The sequence below is a fragment of the Hypomesus nipponensis genome, chromosome 28 (genome assembly GCF_054491055.1).
Source record: "Hypomesus nipponensis isolate SF chromosome 28, ASM5449105v1, whole genome shotgun sequence".
NCBI classification, from domain to species: domain Eukaryota; kingdom Metazoa; phylum Chordata; class Actinopteri; order Osmeriformes; family Osmeridae; genus Hypomesus; species Hypomesus nipponensis.
The window spans coordinates 12,418,862-12,439,569 of record NC_140388.1 but is presented as its reverse complement, the minus strand read 5'-3'; the positions used below and the strand labels follow the sequence as shown (position 1 = coordinate 12,439,569).

The following is a 20,708-nucleotide window of genomic DNA, read 5'->3' as shown; positions in this document are numbered from 1 at the left end:
CAAAAAAATCTGAATTGCAATGGATGAACACACGCAATGGAGACACTTTTGTATCCATAAAATATGTTTGGCTTCAGTTTTGTAAAATATCTTTAGCCTAAAAAGCACACCATGTCCTGGAATTTCATGTAAACACGGTACACACAAAAACATTTAAGCCAAATTGTTGTAGCAAATTTGAGAAGAACATGAGATAACTTTGAAATCTATGGACGCTTCAAGATGCATGGAAACTATTACATAAATGTCCTCCGCTCATCTGAACTGGAAAACCTTGACCCTCCAAACCCCAGAATCAGTATTTACCATAATCCAGTTTTACTGCTGCTTGCAAATGGCCTCCTTGAAAGTATTTAAATTGTTGAATATTTTGTGAGGCCGACATGGGATTAAAAAATGTCAGTGAAAAGCATCTTAACAGTATTGCGATTTACTTGTACTGTGTTTGGTAGGTCAACAGAATATTAGAAAGCCAGAACCAAGGTTTATCCATTTGATATACTAGATAATATGTACGTGGCTATTAAATACAGGCGTTCCTTGACTCTGAAAAACATCTGATCCTTGATCTTCTGCTGTACTTTGTCCACGCCCTATTTGTACTCCCATTTGGATACAAGCGTTAGCTAAATGAATAAAATGTAAATGTAATGTATCCTTTTCTGAACACCTAACTGAACAATCCAGTCTTCCCATTCAGCGAGGCATCGGCGTCTCAGTTTAGCATGACAGAGGAGGGGACCCTGGGAAGACTTCCTGAGTGCTTCCACAGTGTGAAGAGCTTCATTAACATCATGTCTGCAGCAAAGTACCTCAACCACAGACTACACCGAAATACAAATACACAAAAGTCGGTGGTTTCAGTCACAGGCTAAAATGCATGTTTTCACAAACATGCCCCGATCTGGTTCACTGACTCCCCGGCATGAAGCAATGTTCCCACATCATGCTCAAAACGAGTGAGAATAACTACTACTTTCCTGCTTGTCTTATTTTGTGAAACCACTGTCAGTCAAACTCGAGCTGGAGGAAAGTGTGGAAGTTTAGACAAGAATTGCGTGGTGCTTTTTGTTACCTTGTGTCCCTTTACCAAATGAGTCTCCTGTTCGGAAAAGATGGGACAAGGAGAAACAGAAAACTGCTAGACTGATTACAAGTCTACTGAAAGTAAAAGACAATAGTCATGTAAGAATTATAATACAAACACCTTTTAATGGTACAACAGGAGCTGATAAAAGCCATATATGTTGCTGTCTGTGATTATACTTCGCCTCAACTGTTCCTTTCTCAGTCATTTAAAAAGAAATGAAGGTATTCCATCCACGTTGACCTAAGCTCACAAAAGTCAGACATCTTCACCAAAACAGAACAAGAAAACCTTTTTTATTTTCTTGAAGACTAAGACCAGTAATTCAGTGTTTAACTGTCCCTCAGTGTGTAACTGTCCCTCAACCTGCATCCAGCCTACAAGTCACCCGTCTCCGGCCCATCCCCACTCTCAGCCGCGAGCCTCCTACAGGCCGAGGCCTCCTCCCCCGTGTCCGCCTGGCTGCACCTGCAGCGGGGCTGCGACCTCTGCCGAGCCAGGCCAGTGAGCAGCTGGAGCACCCTGATCTCGTGCTCCATGCGGGCCCTCTCCCTGCGCTCCTCTCTGTCCGCCGCCTCCCTCTGCCTGCGCTCCTCCCTCTCCAGCCACTGGGCCAGCAGCTCCTGCTGCCAACGGCCCTGCTCTCGCCTCTGGACCTCCAGCCGCTCCAGCAGGCCCCGAGACTCCGACACCAGGCTCTGGAAGCAGTCGGACAGGTGCTTGAGAGCCGGCTCCAGGGAGAGGGGGAGACGGGGGTCGGTGGGGGCCGGGCCAGCGCTGGGGGTGGGTTCCGGGAAGGGAGGGAGGGGAGAGGCTGGGTGGTGGAGGGGTGGGGGGGGCGGGAGGTTGGGAGGTTCGGAGGGTGGTTCGGAGCTCAAGTCGTCCTCTGTTGGCGCACCTGTGACAAACAAACACAGAAGGTTTATCCTGTTATACTGATGACAGGTAAAGTCAACGGCCAATCAATGGGTTCACGACAGCTAGTAACTGCAACACGGCACTTACCGAAGACTCTGGAGTGTAGTAAAGAGTCCTGGACGCTGACTGAACCCTGCGTGCGCGTCATAGCAGACGTGAATCCGGCGTTATGGAATTCAAACCCATCCGTGCTGACCTCTCTGTCCTCCTCCACTTTGATCTCTGCGACCAACTGCCTCAGTGGCCGCGCGCCCATGCTTCCCTCCAAGCCCCCCTGCACAGAGTCCACCTGGATGCCTTCCCTCTCGCCAAAAAAGCCCAGGTGACGCCCCCCCGATGCAGCGACGGCGTCCAAACAGCTTCCACCGCCCCCCGCCAGGGCCTTCCTCCCCAGAACAGCGTCCATCTCAGCATAGTACCTGAAGCCTCCGGTCTGGGAGCTGTCCACGCTCCTCAGCAGCTTGGCTCTCACGTAGTTGGCCTTGAGGGTTTTGACGCGTAGCCGGCACTGGTGTGGACTCCGGGAGAAGCCCATGTCGCTCATGCGGACCGACAGGTGTTTGAACACGTGACGGTTCCTCAGGTTCTCTGCTAGGCTCTTCTGCACGCGCTCGTCGCTCCACGCGCACAGCAGAACCTGCGTCTCCTCCACCGTCCAGTTCAAGGAGCGCTCGGCTTCCCGCTTCCCTACACAGGCGCACAGACGTGAGGTAAGATGTCTTCTCCAAGTGTACATTGGTCTCAGTCTAAATAAACTAATATTTCAATTTCAATATTAAGTATTTAATGTATTTTAAAATTCAAAACATGATGTCACACATTCTGCTGTAGGTTGTTGGGTTTAGAATGTTTGCAAAGATAACTGTCACCAATAAACGCCAACAGGCACTTTGTACCACTGATTTAAAACAAAGCTGTCCCTTTGAAAGCTATGCAAATCTTTGGGCAATACTGTTTGAATGGCTTTATTTTCTTCCAAAGAACTGAAAAGCCATTAATGGGTAGAAAACTATCTGCAAAGCAGCTAGCCTTGGCAAAAGCAGAAGTGTCCTAAATGCTAATACTTTTCTGCAGCCAGAACACTATTTTAATACACATCTGACATCAAAGCAGTCTGCCTGTCACTTATTTTGGCATTGGGAACATTGCTCGTAAACTAATAGCTTCCTAGTATTGCTAGCCTCTGCAGTCTAGCTAGCTTTTCAAATACATCCATAAAGCTAGCTAGTTAGCTGCATATCCAAGGTGACATACACATACCAAGCGGCAAAGACGCCGTTTTAAGTCACGCCAAGACATTAACAATCAGAGTTTAGCACCTCGGCTATCTAGCTAGCCGAATAACTTTATGGCTGTCTGCTACCATTAGCTAACTGCTCACTGCAGGGTCCATTCAGCACGCTAGCTACTAATGCTACAAGTAAGGGTATAACAGAAGACTGTATGCCATAAACTTACGTTTTGTGGAGGTTGAAACAGAGTTTGGAGAGTTAATCACCAGGAAATTCATGATTGTTCTGAGTAAACAACCACAGCGGTGCGATTCTCTTTCTTCCGGTTTGGGAGTTTTGTGTGACGTCAAAGCTGGATTCTGAGCACGCCAGAGTGATGGATGGACAGGACACATTTACTCCAAAAAACTAAATGTTTCTCTCTATCAGTATATAACTGACACATTAGTTATAACCTCTGACAGTCTAATAAACATTACAATAAACGACTGTGATTTACGATACATTCTGCCAACAAGGGTCTACGAAATGTTCAATTCAAAGTTTAATTTGGGGTAGATCATTTGGCACAATTTGACATTAGGCCTACTCAATATTCAAATTAGGTAAACTACTAACGAAGTAATGACGTTTTGGAGATTCATCTTGAATACTTTTCTTTCCCTGACATAAAACTGAAGAAAGGAACATGGCTGGAGTGGTAGAATATCAGCGCTGGTTCGTTTGCACATTCCAGCCTAGGCTGGTAGGATCATTAAGACGCGATGTCGCCTCTCCATTTCACTGTCGCTCCAACCTTTCATCCACAAACGCCGTAATTAGGGGAGCCTTAAATGCTACGCTTGCTGTTTTAGCTGCTACTCTATTCCAGATATGGAGTCAGTCACTGATGAACGTCTGAATAGCGTTAAGCTTCTGGTTAGGTAAAGAAACTGGTTTGGAAGTTTAAAATTTTAAGTATTGGTGTTTTTTCCTTACCCTTTCATTACCTTGTATTTGTTTTAAAAGGTTTATATTGTCCACAATCACAGTAGACTGTAATAATACAGACCAAGTCTTTTTCATAAAAAAAAAACCATGAATGTTACAACTGACATTAAACATGAGTTCATGTTTAGGTCACCTTAAACATCATGACATCAAATACCAAGTATGTTAGTGGAACTGTTTTCAGTCATGCGACAAAAAGGCTAACGGCCTCTATCTCTGTCTCCCGCCAGGACAGGTTCAATTCTCCCAGCTGATAAAGAAGCTGTACTGCATCACAGCGTGCTGCTGAATGTGGGAGAGCTTGGGGCACTGAGCTCGGCACTCAGCCCTGATAGCCCACAGCATCAAGAGGCTACTGCAGGGAGAGTAATTACAGGGGTAGGAGTAGTACACGCACACACACACACACACACACACACACACACACACACACACACACACGCGCGCACACACTGCACTAGACAGAAGTGGAACATCACACACACAGGCTTGCATGGTATTTTTTTTTTTTTTTTTTTTGCACCTATGCAACCCTCGCACACACACAGGCATGTGACTTATGTGTATATTAAGTTCTGTAATAATACTCCGGAACTCTCAACTAGACATAGAAACCGGATCACAGACTTCCCCTTTCTGAAACGTCGCAGTAGAGGAACGGTTCACCTCAACAACAACAAAAAACACATTTGTTCCCAAGAGGAGGCCTCCGTCTGTAACATATAACCTCAATACATAACGCCCCAAGATCTGTTATACCTCCTCAGATTGAGCAGGCAGTGCATCCTCTACCCAAAGAGGAACGACAGGTTGTAGATCTCTCGCAGGTGTGGTTTGTGGTGCAGGAAACCAGGTCAGTGAACAAGAGAAGAAGAGAACCAGTGTTGTACCGAAATCGCTCACCCTATATATAGCTGTTATCCAGCTGCCCGCCATGTGTATTATTGATCAGGGTGGGTTATCCAGCTGCCCGCCATGTGTATTATTGATCAGGGCGGGTTCCAAACCGCAGAATATAAAAACACACGTTTAGCATTGGCCCCCCCGAGTCGTTTATCAACCAGGACGTTTTCAAAAAGCTGGTTCAAAATGCCAATTACAGAATACTTGGTCGTGTCCTTTCATTCCCGCTCCCTTTTCTAGTATCCACTCATTTGCGGTTCTTCGTTTGGACGGATGTAGAAACCCACTGAGAAACATTCGCTCTCAGTAATGCAGCTTGTTCAGAGTTCAGATGCATGTGTGCGAAAACGATTCTATACATTCTAACATTTTCAAAAAAAAAACCTTTGCCATTTGCCATGTGCTGAGAAAAACCCACTTCAAAATGAGTATATATCGGGTTGTCTATATCAAGGTCGTTGTGAAACCATGCAGTTTTGATACACATTAACACATGTTGTTTTTTTCAACCACTGAAGACAGCCGAGCCTCTGAAAAATGCAGAGAAATAATGGGAAGAGGGGTCTTGTCTTACATGTCCACTCCTGCTGGTGTGAATGTTTTTTTGTTTGGTTTTTTTTTCTCCAAAAAGCTTATTAAAATATGAAGTTCAGTAAGTCACACTGCGAGCATTTCTTCCACACAATCCATCTGAGTTACATATGTCAGATGATCTATGTTAGTATTTGGATATTTCCACCTTGAAATTCCTTTCCTTTTGTTTAAGTGGTCGTTCTCGTTCTCACAACAGGAACTAAATCTAAAACCAGAACAAAAGGCACGGAAGACTCCAGGAGGGCCCAGCGGCAACTCTGTGGTAGGCTACAAATAAAGCTTTGTTTCTAGTTAAAAAACATGTCAAATGCCACATTCCTTAGTCATGTCAATTTTCTAGGGTGTATTGCACAAGCACCAACTATTGTTTACATCTGTGGGTTTAAAGCAGGTCAGTATGGACTGCTGAGAAATTGGGATGGCTCGGCGTACGAGCCATTCCTAAGCCCTGCAGTTATAACAGACAGTTACATCATGAGGCCAGTGAGACCATGATTTGAAAGTCAGACGTGACCGATGGAATGAATGAATGGTCCGTCTGACTGATTCTGGGCCCTTCGTTTACAAAGAGCCCCATGGCGGCAGCAGAGACAGATACACTAGCTGACTGGGTCAGTGACTTTCACATTTGGTTCTTTGTGAATGAGCAGAGAACAGAGTTGTTTTTCTTCTTTTAAGGATGGGACACTGTGTTCCATTTGCTTCTCCATCACTCTTCCAAATGGTGCTCTACTTTAACTGCACCCCCCCCCCCCCCCCACCTTCCACCCCTGTAAATCATTCCAGATTTTCTTTTGTGAGACCCCACCCTCCCCCAAAACCTCCCCCCAAAACCCAAACGTCCACCCCACCACTCCCCCCCCCCAGCCGTCGGCTCCGCGTCTGTGGAATGCGAAGAAATTCAGCCCACCTAATTCACCATGGCAACCCATCCTGGGTGCCGAGGGTGTGTTGACCTCTGAAGGGCTCTCACGTTACTCCTGGTAAGATGATCCTGACCACACAGGAGGATGTGTCAATCATCGTCAATCACAACAACATGACCAATCGAAAGCATGTGGAAAAATGCCTTTTTACAAGCTTTGGAATGTTCTAGACCTATATAACTATACTGTGTGTATACCTGCGTAGGTTGGTGTGGATTTAAGGCTTGACTTGGGTGAGTCATATGAAGAGCTGGATGCAGGGTGTTCCAACGGTTTATTTGCCATAAATTAGAACGGAATCAGAATTCTAGCTCTTGTCGTTTCTATAACCCTGTCGACCAGCTTGAATTTATTCTGCTTTTTCTAAATCCCCTCAATGTCTATAGTGACTTGAATTTCCTCTCTGGAAATGAATAACTGACCCTTAACTGAACGTGACAATCAGAGAGACCAGGAAACCCAGATATTCCAACAAGAGATTCACCGACATAAACAAGACACAAGTCCTGCTCACAGAAGCCTCCTGCGGAGAAATAAGTGATGCGTTTTGATTTGTCGGAATAAAAAAAAAAAGATGTTTTCGACCTCTGTGCACTCCAGTTCCTGCCCATTCCTCAGATCGTCAGAGTGTGTTGGGAACTGTGAGATCTGCAGAGTATTTAAGATAGAAAGACCCACAGCAGGAGGAATTCAAGTGACTATTGCGTTTCTCTATAAACTACATCAAAAACGAGTTAAAACAAAGTTCCTTTCATGTCCATCCAACACTTCCTCAGTGAAGAAACTCAGCTGTCCCTTGGCTTTCAGAAAACTTGCAGAGATAAAAGAAAGAAGAAGAAAAACACTGGAAAACGTTTACAACCTCTTCAAAACAAAGAAATCAGAAGAAAATCCATCAGAGGTTTATCCCTTAATCTTTACATCGCAATAACTAGTCTTTATCTGCATTATAAAGATGTACGTTGTTTTGATGTGAATGTAAAATGACCAGGCACCAGAATCAGTAGCTGATCCCAGAGCAGCCGAACTTCTCAGCAGGTGTCTGTAGAGAACAGCCAGGAGCAGGTTGCATGCTGGGATACTAACACTATGTCCCAATAAGCAAAAACAGGATACAAGTCAAGTTACTGGTGCTTGTAACGATGAATGTGTGTGTTTGTCTTGAGAGTGGGTGTGTGTGGCTGTGGAGGGGGATGTGTCGAGAAAGGGCAAACACTTGTACACAGTTCTTTTAACCTGTAAACAATATTGATCTTAGCCACGCTGACTACCTACACACACACACACACAGTGTGTGGGAGCAGCATTCAGTTAAGTTAATAAGGTGTGTCTGTGACTGTACAGTCTAGACACTGACTCTCATTGTTTATCGTAGGAAATAAGGACTAAGATAGGAAGGATAGACTCACACAGAGGAGAGGAGAGAGGGACGAAAAGTCAGCATTTTGTCATCATATTACAATACATTAAATGTTGTGATCCATCGTGTCTTTCACTTCATCTGTTCTGCATGGGAACCCTGCCCGACCCTTCGAAAATTAGTCTGTTTCTCCATTCCACCTAGGCACCTATTTGTTCTGTGTGTTTATCCCTGTTGATGCTGCTGAGAATCTCAACCCGTCGATATGATCGACCACAGGTGCAGAATGAACAATGAGCCCACAGGTGTTTCTGAACAAAAACACCATTAACTACAGCCCAGAAAGAAAACAGAGACACGTGAGAAATAACGAGAACACTGATGTCACACGTAATCAGTCTGGGGGAAAAGCATGACTGTGTGTGTGTGTGTGTGTGTGTGTGTGTGTGTGTGTAGTAAAAGGAGGAGGAGGGCTGGGGGAAATCAAGGAAGCAATGTGAGGACAACACCCAGACCAGCTTCTTGACAAGCCCTCCCTCTCTCCCTCCCTCTCTCCCCCACTGCTACACAGGACGGGATGACGTCCAACTCTTGTGACAACAAATAGAGAGGGCAGAGGGGGGAGGAGCTGTTGGAAACACCAGAGGACCAAGGATAAGGACGAGACAAGCTTTCATCAGTGTTTCTGCTCCAAAGGTTTCCTTTGACCCCACAGTGACCTCACAGAAGGCGCCGGGGCAATTCTGTTTTCAAGCATCAAAGACCTCACTGATACATTCTGCTGGCTGGCAATCATTTCTCTTCAATACCCTTAAACTGGGAGGAACATTTTTTTAAAAGGTGGCCCTTTGACTGAGAGCACCACACCATGGCCTGCTCTTCCAGAGCATCAGGGACTCTTTTGTAACACGACAGACGAGCAGTTAGAGAACACGGCTCTCGGCACAGACTTGTCTGGTGGGTGTGTTTTGCTGTGTGTAAACAGGAGAGAGCGGATGTAGGAGAGTGTGTGTGTGTGGCCTGTGTGTGTGTGGCCTGTGTGTGTGTGTGTGTGGCCTGCCTCTCCTCGCCAGCCTGGCGGGGGTGTTCTTGGTTCCGGCGAGAGAGAGAGCACCTATGCCCACACTTGCTCAGTCAAGCGCCTCAGCAGAGCTAACAGCTTCTGTCTGGCTCTCTACCACAGAGCTGCTGATTGGAAGAGCCATGCTCTCAGAATACTGCCCTGGGTACCATCATGCACTGCTAATCTGCTGGGTTACTTCATAGACCACCAACCACTCTCTCTCTCCTTCCACCGCCACTCTCTCTCTACCTCTCTCCCTCTCTCCCTCTCTCTCCACCACCACTCTCTCTCCTCCACCTCTTCATCCAGTGGTCCTAACCGGCGCTCACAGAGAGAGAGAGAGAGAGAGAGAGAGAGAGAGAGAGAGAAGTAAAGAGTGCAATTGCACAAGATGTCCAAGATAGCAGCCCGTTATGTAATCTGGAGGCTTTATGTAATGACCCAGAGTCACTCAGTAGGAACACTCTCTCCCTCTCCCTCTTTCCCTTTCTCCATCTCCCTCTCTCTCTCTCTCTCTCTCTCTCTCTCTCTCTCTCTCTCTCTCTCTCTTCTCTCTCTCTCTCTCCCTCTCTCTCTCCCTCTCTCTCCCCTGCAGCCATGGTGGTGCCCTGCAGCGGTGCTGGGACAGAGAGGGGCCAGATGGTGGCAGGGTGCCGTGTTCAGGGGGCCGAGGCCTGTCCAGATGGACAGAGACCTGGGTCTCTGGCCCCTAGAACACAGCCTTTCAAGAAATGACAGAGACAGAGAGAGAGAAAGAGAGATAGAGGGAGAGGGGGGGGGAGAGAGAGGGGGGGGGAGAGAGAGAGAGAGAGGGGAGGGAGGGAGGGAGGGAGGGAGGGAGGGAGAGAGAGATAGAGAGAGAGAGAGAGAGAGAGAGAGAGAGAGAGAGAGAGAGAGAGAGAGAGAGAAAGAAAGAAAGAAAGAAAGAAAGAAAGAAAGAAAGAAAGAAAGAAAGAAAGAAAGAAAGAAAGAAAGAAAGAAAGAAAGAAAGAGAGAAAGAGAGAAAGAAAAAGAGATAGATAGAGGGAGAGGGAGGGAAGGAGAGAGAGAGAGAGAGATAGAGAGAGAAAGAGAGAGAGAGAGAGAGAGAGAGAGAGATAGAGAGAGAAAGAGAGAGAGAGAAAGGACAGACGACAACCTTGCAGCCCTTTTCCAATCAGTTTCAACTAACATATTAGATCTTTCCCCAGCTACAACTCCAGCCTTGAAACAGACGAGATGTAAACCACCTGGTACCGGTCAGAGGCTCTGCCTGGAACAACAAGACAGACGTGCAAACAGGAAGCTGGACAGAAGAGGGTTGGGAGTCCCTAGTTAAGTAACAGCTCCAGTCTGTGAGTTAGCTCTGTTTTGACTCTTCAACCACGCTACTGTTAAAAGGGATTATGAGCAGGGCCCTTCCCCTCTAAAAGCTTCCTTCAGAAGCTTCCGTAAACACGTGGTTTAAATTTAGGGTTTCTAAAAATAACCGGATGGGCACCGAGCGCCTGGCACCGGTGTAAACACAGCTGTCGGCCATTTTGGATCCAATCAGCAAAAAGGACCCCAAACAATCCATCTGTCGAGAAAGAAACAGCGAATTAGTGTGAACTGCTGCTAGTTGTTTTATTTAAACAGCTATGGTTTTTCTTTGCTTCTCTGCTTTTGTTATTTTCCATCTACTCTATCTTTGTATATTTTATGATGCTGTATAGAATTGACCTCAGGTGAGTTTGTTTGGAATGGGAAGAGGGGGGGGAATCCTATCAGGAAATTGTTTTGTGGAAACGCACCATTTCTACAACGAGTCTACTATGAGGTAGAGATGCTTGTGTAATCGTACTCCTTAAGGAAACGTTCCACATACCACAATCTAGATCTGAACCCATGACCCACATAGGTTAATGGCAGTGTGAAATGGGAGGATATTATGGTTTTCGGGAGGTAAATGTAATACGAGTGCTGCGGATATAGTGGATATTTTTTTAGTTTCTGTTAGGAACATCTGTATGGTGTTTGCATTCCTCAATATCTATACCCTCGGAAATACCGCTGAGGTCAAAGGGTGAACTTGAACTTTAATGTGATCCAGTCTCAACAATCACTCTTTCAGACGCCTTTTGCTTCATGAGAATAGGCTGACGAGCCAACGCTTCACATTAAGAACTGTCCCTCATCGAGTACTTAAAGCATGAAGGGGCTTCACACTGTTACCTGGGAGAGAAGGGCTTCACACTGACATCACACACATCTCATGCGTGGTCACTTCCTGTTAGCGGGTTTTTGAAACGTTCACATCATCATTGGAGAGATCGGCGAATCAAACAACTGCTGGGGTGACACTGGTGTAAAATTGGAGGGTTTGTTGCTGTGTTTGCAGAGGCAGAAAAACATTTACCTCTGATGTAGGAAAAGTCAAAGGAGTAACTCTGCTGCTGAGATGGACAGAATGAGGTTATGGGACCAGGATGGGAAACTTCAGCGTGTCTGTTTCCTCCAAAACCAAAAAATATCTCTGCAGAGAAACGTCACGGCTCGGAGTGCCTGTGGCCGGCTGGCGCGCACACGGATGCGAGAGAACTTTCCCCTGTAGGCCGGAGGGTCTTCTGTGCCCCCTCCCTCCCTCCACTCACAGCCCAGAAAAGGTTTTCTTAATTTGTGTTTGCCCAAACCGGTGCTGCCTGTAATTGGTTTTGCATATTTAAAATCCCACAAGAAGTGAGTCTGCTTTCCTTCGCCAGCTGCAGCGGCCTAGCTGGGGGTCGACGACACGCAACGGAAGTTCAGTCAGAAACGTAACGCCCCGGTAGTTCACTTATCACTTAGTGTGCGTACCATGTAGGCTGAGGCCTTAGCGGCCTGGGCCCTTCACTGCATGTCTTCCACTCCCTCTCTCTCTCTCTCTCTCTCTCTCTCTCTCTCTCTCTCTCTCTCTCTCTCTCTCTCTCTCTCTCTCTCTCTCTCTCTCCCCTCCCCTCCCCTCCCCTCCCCTCCCCTCCCCTCCCCTCCCCTCCCCTCCCCTCCCCTCCCCTCCCCTCCCCTCCCTCCCTGCCTCTCCTGTCACACTTCACTTAAATGCTGTCCAATGAAGAAAAAATGCAAAAACGAAATATGAAAAAAGGAAAGAACTCTAACTGAAGGGAATCCTGTGTGCTGGAGTCCAGTCTGTCTATGATATTAGTAGCCGATAAAACACACTACATACAGCCTGTAGCCTATAGTCAATACATATAGCCTGAATACACTCCACATTTCATACACACTGTATAGCCAACATAAAACACGTACATGCAGACAACGTTCCATCTCGTTTATATAGCAGCTTGCCTCACACCAAAACAACAACTAAATTCCAGGGGAATCCTATTCACTACAAGGTCTTCTAACGGTCCACTTGGCAACAAGCCATGCGAGCAGATGCAAATCTCCTGGGCCCATTCCTAGCCCACCACACCAGTGAAAAGACAGTACAGTAGATTAGATCTAAACACTTACAAAAATAAAAAGCTCCATTTCGGCAGCAGCTGTGAGGGTCTTCAAAAGCAGCACCCCTCAAGCGGCTACGTAGCGCTCGAAGCGGACAGCGGGGGCTGGAGGGTGGCCTTTTGCAGATCAAACACTTAGTTCGCCTGAGGGGAAGCAGATAGTGAACCGTGGAAGAGCGAGCATGATATTTTCTGGTTATGAGACACTGTGAAATGTGTGACGCTGATACCAATTGCAGTCCTCATAGCTTACGAATACGGTGACAGAAAAAAGATGGATGCCAGAACGTGAGCTGTGTATCTGTATCGTCCAACAAGACAATGGGACACAAGCTTTAATCATGCATGTAGGAAAGAGGTTTCCATTTACAGTATTATCTGTCATAAACTGATACTATCAATTGTCAACCAAAAGGATATTTCAGCTTTTCTGTAACAATGAGGATGCAAAAACATATAATAGTAGACTCCATGGAAGGAACGTGTGCCAATGATTCCTTTTTCATGAACTCACTGCACCTTTAGTATTGTTCAATGTTAGCGTTGGATGTCGGTCAGTAATCACTATTCGGACAGAAGAAACGTTTATGTTTTGTTTGCCCTTCTCACCCCTACCCTCTTCTGTCTCCCAGAAGCCGCAGCACACTTCCTGTGTTGCGTAATCGGTCTCTATCAGAGGGGAAAAAGCGATCTGACTTTTGTGACATCCTTTAGTACATCTCCAGCTTCAAAGACACCGCGAGGATGTTCTGTGGCCTGAGGATCAGATACCAGCGGACGCCAGTCGACCGTGGACGACTTGACACGTCTGTTACATAACCGGCCTTCTGATACCGCATCGCGTAGGCCTACTACTGCACAGCGCTTCTTGTTTATGTAACCCACATCCAGGATCGTAGCACACAGCCGTGGGCATGTTTGTGCAGCTCCGTGAGGTGGATAAACTAATCAAACGAGGGAAGTTCGTCTGGCATGCCGAGCTTGATATTACGTCCCCCCAAAAAAATCAAAGTGAAAAGAAGTATCTTTAGTTGTAATGAGTATGATGAGGACCAGACTTTGAAGATAAAGCCCTGTGTTTGTTCAGTTGCTCCGACAGCCCGCTCTGGAGTCTGCAGCGATGTCTACATGCCATTTCAGACTTAACAACAACATTCCAGATTCTCTAACACACTCTGCCATGCTTCGAGGCTTTGAAGATGCCTGTGCAACAAGTACAAGCAAAGTTATTTATAGGACTGCCTTATGTAAACGGTGCACTATAGCTCTCATGTGTTGGGGCTGTTACATGGTTGGCTGTTAGGCGGTTTACAAGCAATGTCACAGAGGGCTTCACATACGCCAGTACAACTGCCCCTCAATCAACCTAAACCTTCAAGAAAGACAAGGGAAAACTTGAGAAAAAGATGAAGACATCTTGGGAGTAACAGTTCAGTGAGGGCTCCCCTCGTCCAGATACAGTCAGTGACACAGAGAGGTGCAGACAAGAGGCTGAACACAGTCAGGGTGGATGCATCCAAGGGCTTTAAGACATGTGGGCAAATACATTCTAGTGGAAGCACTAGTATAGAGGACAATTTCTTTATACATTCATAAGAACACATTTCTCTTCATGCTTTGTCATTAAAATGTATTCTCATAATAACTGACCTGCCAGTCACAACCAATTGAAATCAAAAAAATATTTGTTGGAATATTTTTTTATTTGATTTTCTGGACAAGTCAACAAGCCCACTCTTGGAGGGTCTAACGAGAGATATATATATAAAAAAGTTTACAGAAGAAGATTCATATGAAGAGAATAAGAGATGCATAATAAATAAATGAAACTATAAAGAATGAAGAATGTGTCCCAGTCAGAGTATTCAATGCTGGATTTCAGATCAAAGGAGCCCCTGACCATGGCTTTTAGACCGTGTCCATCAGTGCTGACACACAAGGAGGAAAGCACAGCTCTGTATTACCATGAACACAATGCTGCTGAGATCAGACGAGGAGGGAGTCGCTGCTCTGAAGTGGGTTTAGAGAGAGAGGAGCCTAGGAACCTCTGTGTTCTGTGGAGGAGCTTGGAGCTTTTCCTGAGTTGTCAACCTGAGTGTTTTGGAGTTGTCCTCGGAGCTGGGTTTGTACTGATAGTGTGGTCAGTCCAAGGAACCGTTCAGCTGAAGCTGTATCACACATTACTAATCATCCGTTATATACAGTCGAATCATCTGTTATCGATACAGTCGAATCATCCGTTATTGATACAGTCGAATCATCCGTTATCGATACAGTCTAATCATCCGTTATCGATACAGTCGAATCATCCGTTATCGATATAGTCTAATCATCCGTTATCGATACAGTCGAATCATTCGTTATCGATACAGTCGAATCATCCGTTATCGATACAGTCTAATCATCCGTTATCGATACAGTCTAATCATCCGTTATCGATACAGTCTAATCATCCGTTATCGATACAGTCTAATCATCCTTTGTTGATAGTCTGAGAAAGCCATGGTCCATATTTGATCAGAGAACATGCAGTAAACTGTATCCTGTTAAATATGACATTGTGAAGATTATACACTTAAAACAAAGTAGTAGTACTTGATCATTGACCCCCCTGGGGAAATTAAACTGATGAAGTGATTTAATTTTCTGTAAATACATTTCAAATTTATTACATGTTTTGTTTTGAAATGATCAAGGACACAGAAGTTTTGATGAGGAGAATATTGTTTGGGAACCCTAAAATTAGCTTGCATCACAAAGGGTGGTGTTGACATTTTCCAGCTGCAGTATTATCAATCACACACTGAGACAGTGTGGTCTGTCTGTCAGACACTCTGATAGTCTATCTGATAACCTACCGTTTATCTAACAACAAGGACACAAAAACACACAAAGGAGATGAATTGGGGTCCTTGGAAAGAACACCGTGTCAAAATGATCATTTTAAAATGGTAACCTACGCCTTTGATTTTATATATACCGTGAGAATGAAAATGTGTCATATAAACATGGTCATTCTAAAAAGTGTCTTCTAATTTCTGCAAGAAAAGAGAAAGAAATACAACTAAATAAACACCCAAACTAATAATCGTCATTCTTTTGACGGCAGCTCGTCAATCCTGAATCATTGATTCCAAGAATTCAAACAAAACCTCTGATTATGCGACCATAACAACCGCAAAGTTGACCTTCTGAATCAATAACAGAAAGGCTGACATTTTGCTGTGCTGCCAAAACGAGACTATTCTTGACGGGGAAAAATCACCCCTCAGTAAACTCACATCGAAGCAATTACCCAAATACAGCAATCATGCCCACTGACCTAGAAAATTACATGCTTGGTATGTTGTGCAACAAATAGAAAAATAACATATGGTTAAAAAAAGATTGACTATGAACAATGAGGCTAATATGTTTAAGGTTCTTGCTGAGTGCCATGGTTGGTTTTAATACACAGCAATGCAAAGAAGCCAATCTATCAAGTTCGACTGGAACAAGTTGCCCTAAACCCTGAGATAATGTGAAAACATATCTCAGAACAGTACTATGGGCTGTCCATCAACGACCACAAATAAACCGTTGATAAACATTTCGGCATACCAATGACTGGAAGTCCTAGAATTCCACCAAGCTAAAAACCAATGAAGGTTCAATATTTGCAAACCGGATCCCTTCTTTATCTCCACCTTAGAGGAGGTGAGTAAACAGAAAACCATTTGCGCTAGACAGCGCATGCAAATTTACACAGTCTTATCCTGTAGTACAATTTAACAAATGATTTAACAAATGTAATCTTCCTTAAGGGTGGAAAAAATCTAGCCCTGGTTATTTCATGAATAAAACATTACCTAAACTTGATCCCTCTCCCAACATGCAGAAAGCAAATCCCTACTCCTTGTGGCTACCAAATCTACACGCTTCAGCAACAATACCAACCACATTATCTCACAACATTAAAAGGAATCCCGATCGACTAAATCGGAATGAATATATGCATCGACCGCCTCCGGTATCTTCAGTCCTTTAGAGTCAGCATGTTTGCCAAGTGTGGGTCGGCTGTTTCTGGACTGGGTTGTTGTTTGTTTGAGAAGGTCGTGGAGGCAACAGAATGCTGTTTTCCGATGTTCTAGCAGTGTTGTCTTGAGAGTCGGAGGGCATTTTACCCCGTTGGATGAAATCAAATGGAGAGACAGAGCATTAGATTAACAGTGAACACCTAGGTGAGTCTTCAAACAGGCCCACAGGTTTGTTTTGATTGGTTTTCCACTGCGAGTGACTGCGACAAGAGGTGATGCTGAACGCTTCACACCACATTACGTCTAATGACTTCGCTGAAAGGTTCTGGTTCACTGCGTAAGGTAATTTTGCTAACTCCATCAACTTGCCAATCGGATTCCTCAACATTACAACAGTCTAAAGGTGCCTCTCAACTCATAACATAAACCACATCTTTTTAAATGTCGTTTCAAAAAGGCAGATTTGAATTTGTTAACAACGATTTAATAGTAATTTCTCGGATTCAATTTCTAACTTGTGACGTTGAGTAGCCTACTGCTGGAAGTAGTTTGAGAACACATTCACGTAAGCACAAAACAACTCAAAATAATACAATTCCAGCTAAGTTTCTTCATCTGAAATGTCTCTATACCCCCACCTATACCACAAATGTAGAGCAGATCTACACATGAGTCTTGCTTTAATAGGACAGCCTCTGTTGGGGTTAATCAGCTTAAACTGTTCATTCCCCCCTCTTAGGGTGTTGCCTCTTAGACAAGTCTGTAAGTCACTAAGCCAATTTCATTTCCTCAGGATTACAGGGTTTTGAAGGAGGAATGGCATATGCAAATAAATAATCATGACCAAAAAGCTCTTTGGACCCACTTGCAAACCAGCGGAAGGTCAACGTGATAGGAATGGAATCGACGCGCCACAACGCAGTTGAGGATGTGAACGCGAGGAAAGGTTTGTCTGCCGAGGCAGAACCCTCTTTCATCAGAGCTGCTTTGTCAATACTGTAGGAGGGAGTGGCGAGAGAGGCAGAGGCAAATTTGCGATGGCAGACATTAATAACCTACCCATACTTCTCTATGCAGATGAGTTTGAGATCATGTTTGCTGAAGAGCGAATTGGCAATGGCTGATTTTGATTGGTTATTGTACTATTATTAATCAAAAATGTGTTTAACATGAACTCATTAACAGAACAGTCTGACAGACTCATTGGAGAGCCAAACAAAATAACCGAATTCAGACTTGAGTGTTTTCAGCGTCTTCCCTCCTGGCTCCATCCTCCTAGCTCTCTCTGCTCCTGCAGCCTTGCAGCTGACGCTCCTGTCGTTAGATATTTTTTGATGACGTCTCGTGTGAGTTTTGCGTAGTCTGAGTGGGTGGAACCAGGGACAATAACCATCACAATAAAATTGGCAAATTATTTAAAAAATACATTTGCAGGCTAGGCTACGCACCGGCCTTAACACTACAATACATGCATTCATTGATGAGTCTAGAGAAACTCACACTGCTCTGACATCAGAGAACAGCTCAAGGAAAAAGGTCGATAAGAAATGTTCCACGGCTGAAAAGGCACAGAAGCCAGTCAGAAAACCATTGACTTACAATTGATTTCAAACCTGCTTTCTAATAAAGATATGAACCTGGACAAGGACAAATCCTGCGTCATTCAACACCCCCCCACACACACACACAGAAACATGACTGTATACTTATACATCCCCCGTATCCCCCGTATTGTATACGGGGAGTCAGATGGCTGTGCGGTGAGGGAGTCAGGCTCGTGATCAGAAGGTTGCCGGATTGATTCCCCGCCGTGCAAAATGACATTGTGTCCTTGGGCACAACGTCATTGTCCTCGGGGACAATGTCCCTGTACTTACTGTAAGTCTGGATAAGAGCGTCTGCTAAATGACTCAATGTAAATGTAAATGTTATACACACAAGACACTCCTGCCTAGAAAAGGGTCTGATGATTCTTAGACAACACTTTAGACAAAGTTCTCTGTGAAAAATATTCAATAATTACCTCGGAGACAGAACAGTTAAATCATGCTGTTACAGTAAAACAGAAACATTCACACAGTACAAAAGACTACACACACACACACACACACAAAAGTTACACACAAGTATAGCAGAACACACCACTTTCGACTGCAGTGTCTTAAAGGTTGTTTGAAGAGGATACTGGTCAGTCACAACAGCTGGCTGTTGCATAATCCCAGTGGTGAAGACTAAATCAGTGAGCACGGCCTCAGATCAGCCACAGCAAGCTTCTACACATGGCAGGGCAGGGCTCCCAGCTGCCAGGAGAAAAGTCTCTGGTTGAATAACCACTCAACAGTTGCCCCAGAAAGACTGATGGTCTAACATAGCTGTGTCTGAGGTTAGCATAGCTGAGGAGGTCAGATTACCAAACACAGACTCCATGTTTGTTTTGCACGTCAGCCAGCACAGTATACTGGAGTGAAGCCACGCAGGTTTGAAATATGCCCCACTTTAGGGTTCGATGCAGCTGTCAGGCCAAATAGTGTCCTAGGGCCAAATAGTGTCCTACCTGACGTCACAATGCCGTTCCGTAGCAAGGACGCGTCCGTCGCTATGCCGACCTTAAATTCCTGAGATATCTAATCGTGCAAACAGGAAACTGTCATGGTTGCTATACTGGTTACTAGGTAGGAAGTTTTGTATTTAGGCTTATTTAAACCAGTTCATTCTACTCTACTATTTAAAGTTTTCACTCGTTCGATAGCTGGTGCTAGCTAGCCAGTTGTTTTCGTAAAACAAAATTACTTATTTAGCGTCAATTTTAACAGACCGGGAAGGCAACACGTATAGTATTCTACCTGCGCGCGTTGCTGTCTCGGGAATGTTGAACGAGTGAAAACTTTAAATAGTAGAGTAGAATGAACTGGTTTAAATAAGCCTAAATACAAAACTTCCTACCTAGTAACCAGTATAGCAACCATGACAGTTTCCTGCTTGCACGATTAGATAGATCTCAGGAATTTAAGGTCGGCATAGCGACGGACGCGTCCTTGCTTCTGAACGGCATTGTGACGTCAGGTAGGACACTATTTGGCCCTAACACACTATTTGGCCTGACACAGCCATTGCCAATTGAGGTTTGGACCAATTGGCCACATGCAGCAGGCAATGTCAAAGAGTGCTTATTAAAATCAGATCTCCCGAAAAGATAATACGGAATGACAAAACGCGTAAAAATATAGTATCTCATTTCTAAGGAATTAATCATCTTGTAACTTTGTTTTGAAGATGTTTTGTCTCTATACATTGTCTATTGTCTTTTCAGTTTAGGTCACTGTAAACCGAGGCAATTACGTAATTTTCCTTTTTTACCGAACTGCGTTGCGTAATATAATGGACATCAAATGTTACAGATGCACATCGGCATAACAAACTGCAAACTGAGATGATACAAATATTTGCACGTCAACAAGGGAAAATCATCTTTATGAGGACAGGTTTCCTGCTACGAATATCCAACTCGACACCCGTAACTCCATGAAGGTAAACAAAACTGAACACAAATTCAGTTTTGGTTTCATCCTGTGTGTATCCGTCTGGAAGCCCTGTGATTGGCTGGTCTGTTTGCTCTCTGGATCATTGTTCATCTTGAGGTTTCATGGGTTTAGCCAACACATACAGCCCACTTAGATACAGTCAAAACAAAATAAGATGGGGTCAAAGCTCTCCCCCCTCACCCCTCCCCCCTCACGCCCCCCCCCCCCCCCCCCCCCTCCTCCCTGCCCCTCGGTTACGGTTGAGCAGGGCAGAGGGGCACGGCTCTGGAAAGTTGACACCCTCCTGGAACAGTCAGAGGTCATCCCTGGGTGTCCAGTTCCTTCAAGAAATAACTTCTGTAAGTGCCTTCAAACATGATAAGCAGAGTTTGCGTAACCAAACCAAGTGCTAAATGCTACAAATTCCATTATCAGCATTCCTTTGATTGCAAGATAAATAGCGGTCCGAGTTGTTTATCTCTGACGCAAGGAGACTTGGATGTGAAAGTTAGGCCTCCTTACGGGCCAAACATGTTAAGTGAAATTCACACACGCAAGCTGAGCACACAAACACTTCTGCAGCACAGAACTCCCTCTGCTTTCATAATCAGCTGCAATGACACAGTGCTGCTAC

The 20,708-nt window shown here is 44.8% G+C and overlaps 1 protein-coding gene across 1 annotated transcript; it reads right to left on the bottom strand.

Annotated features, from left to right (window-relative positions):
* Positions 1–1,186: 1,186 nt before the first annotated feature.
* Positions 1,187–3,626, bottom strand: LOC146220107 (uncharacterized). The gene is made up of 3 exons (XM_084694978.1): positions 3,464–3,626; positions 2,093–2,692; positions 1,187–1,985 (listed from the first exon to the last, which is right to left on the bottom strand). The coding sequence occupies exons 1-3, from the start codon at positions 3,513–3,515 to the stop codon at positions 1,465–1,467; spliced, it is 1,173 nt and encodes a 390-aa protein (XP_084551104.1). The 5' UTR covers positions 3,516–3,626; the 3' UTR covers positions 1,187–1,464.
* Between the last annotated feature and the right edge of the window lie 17,082 nt (positions 3,627–20,708).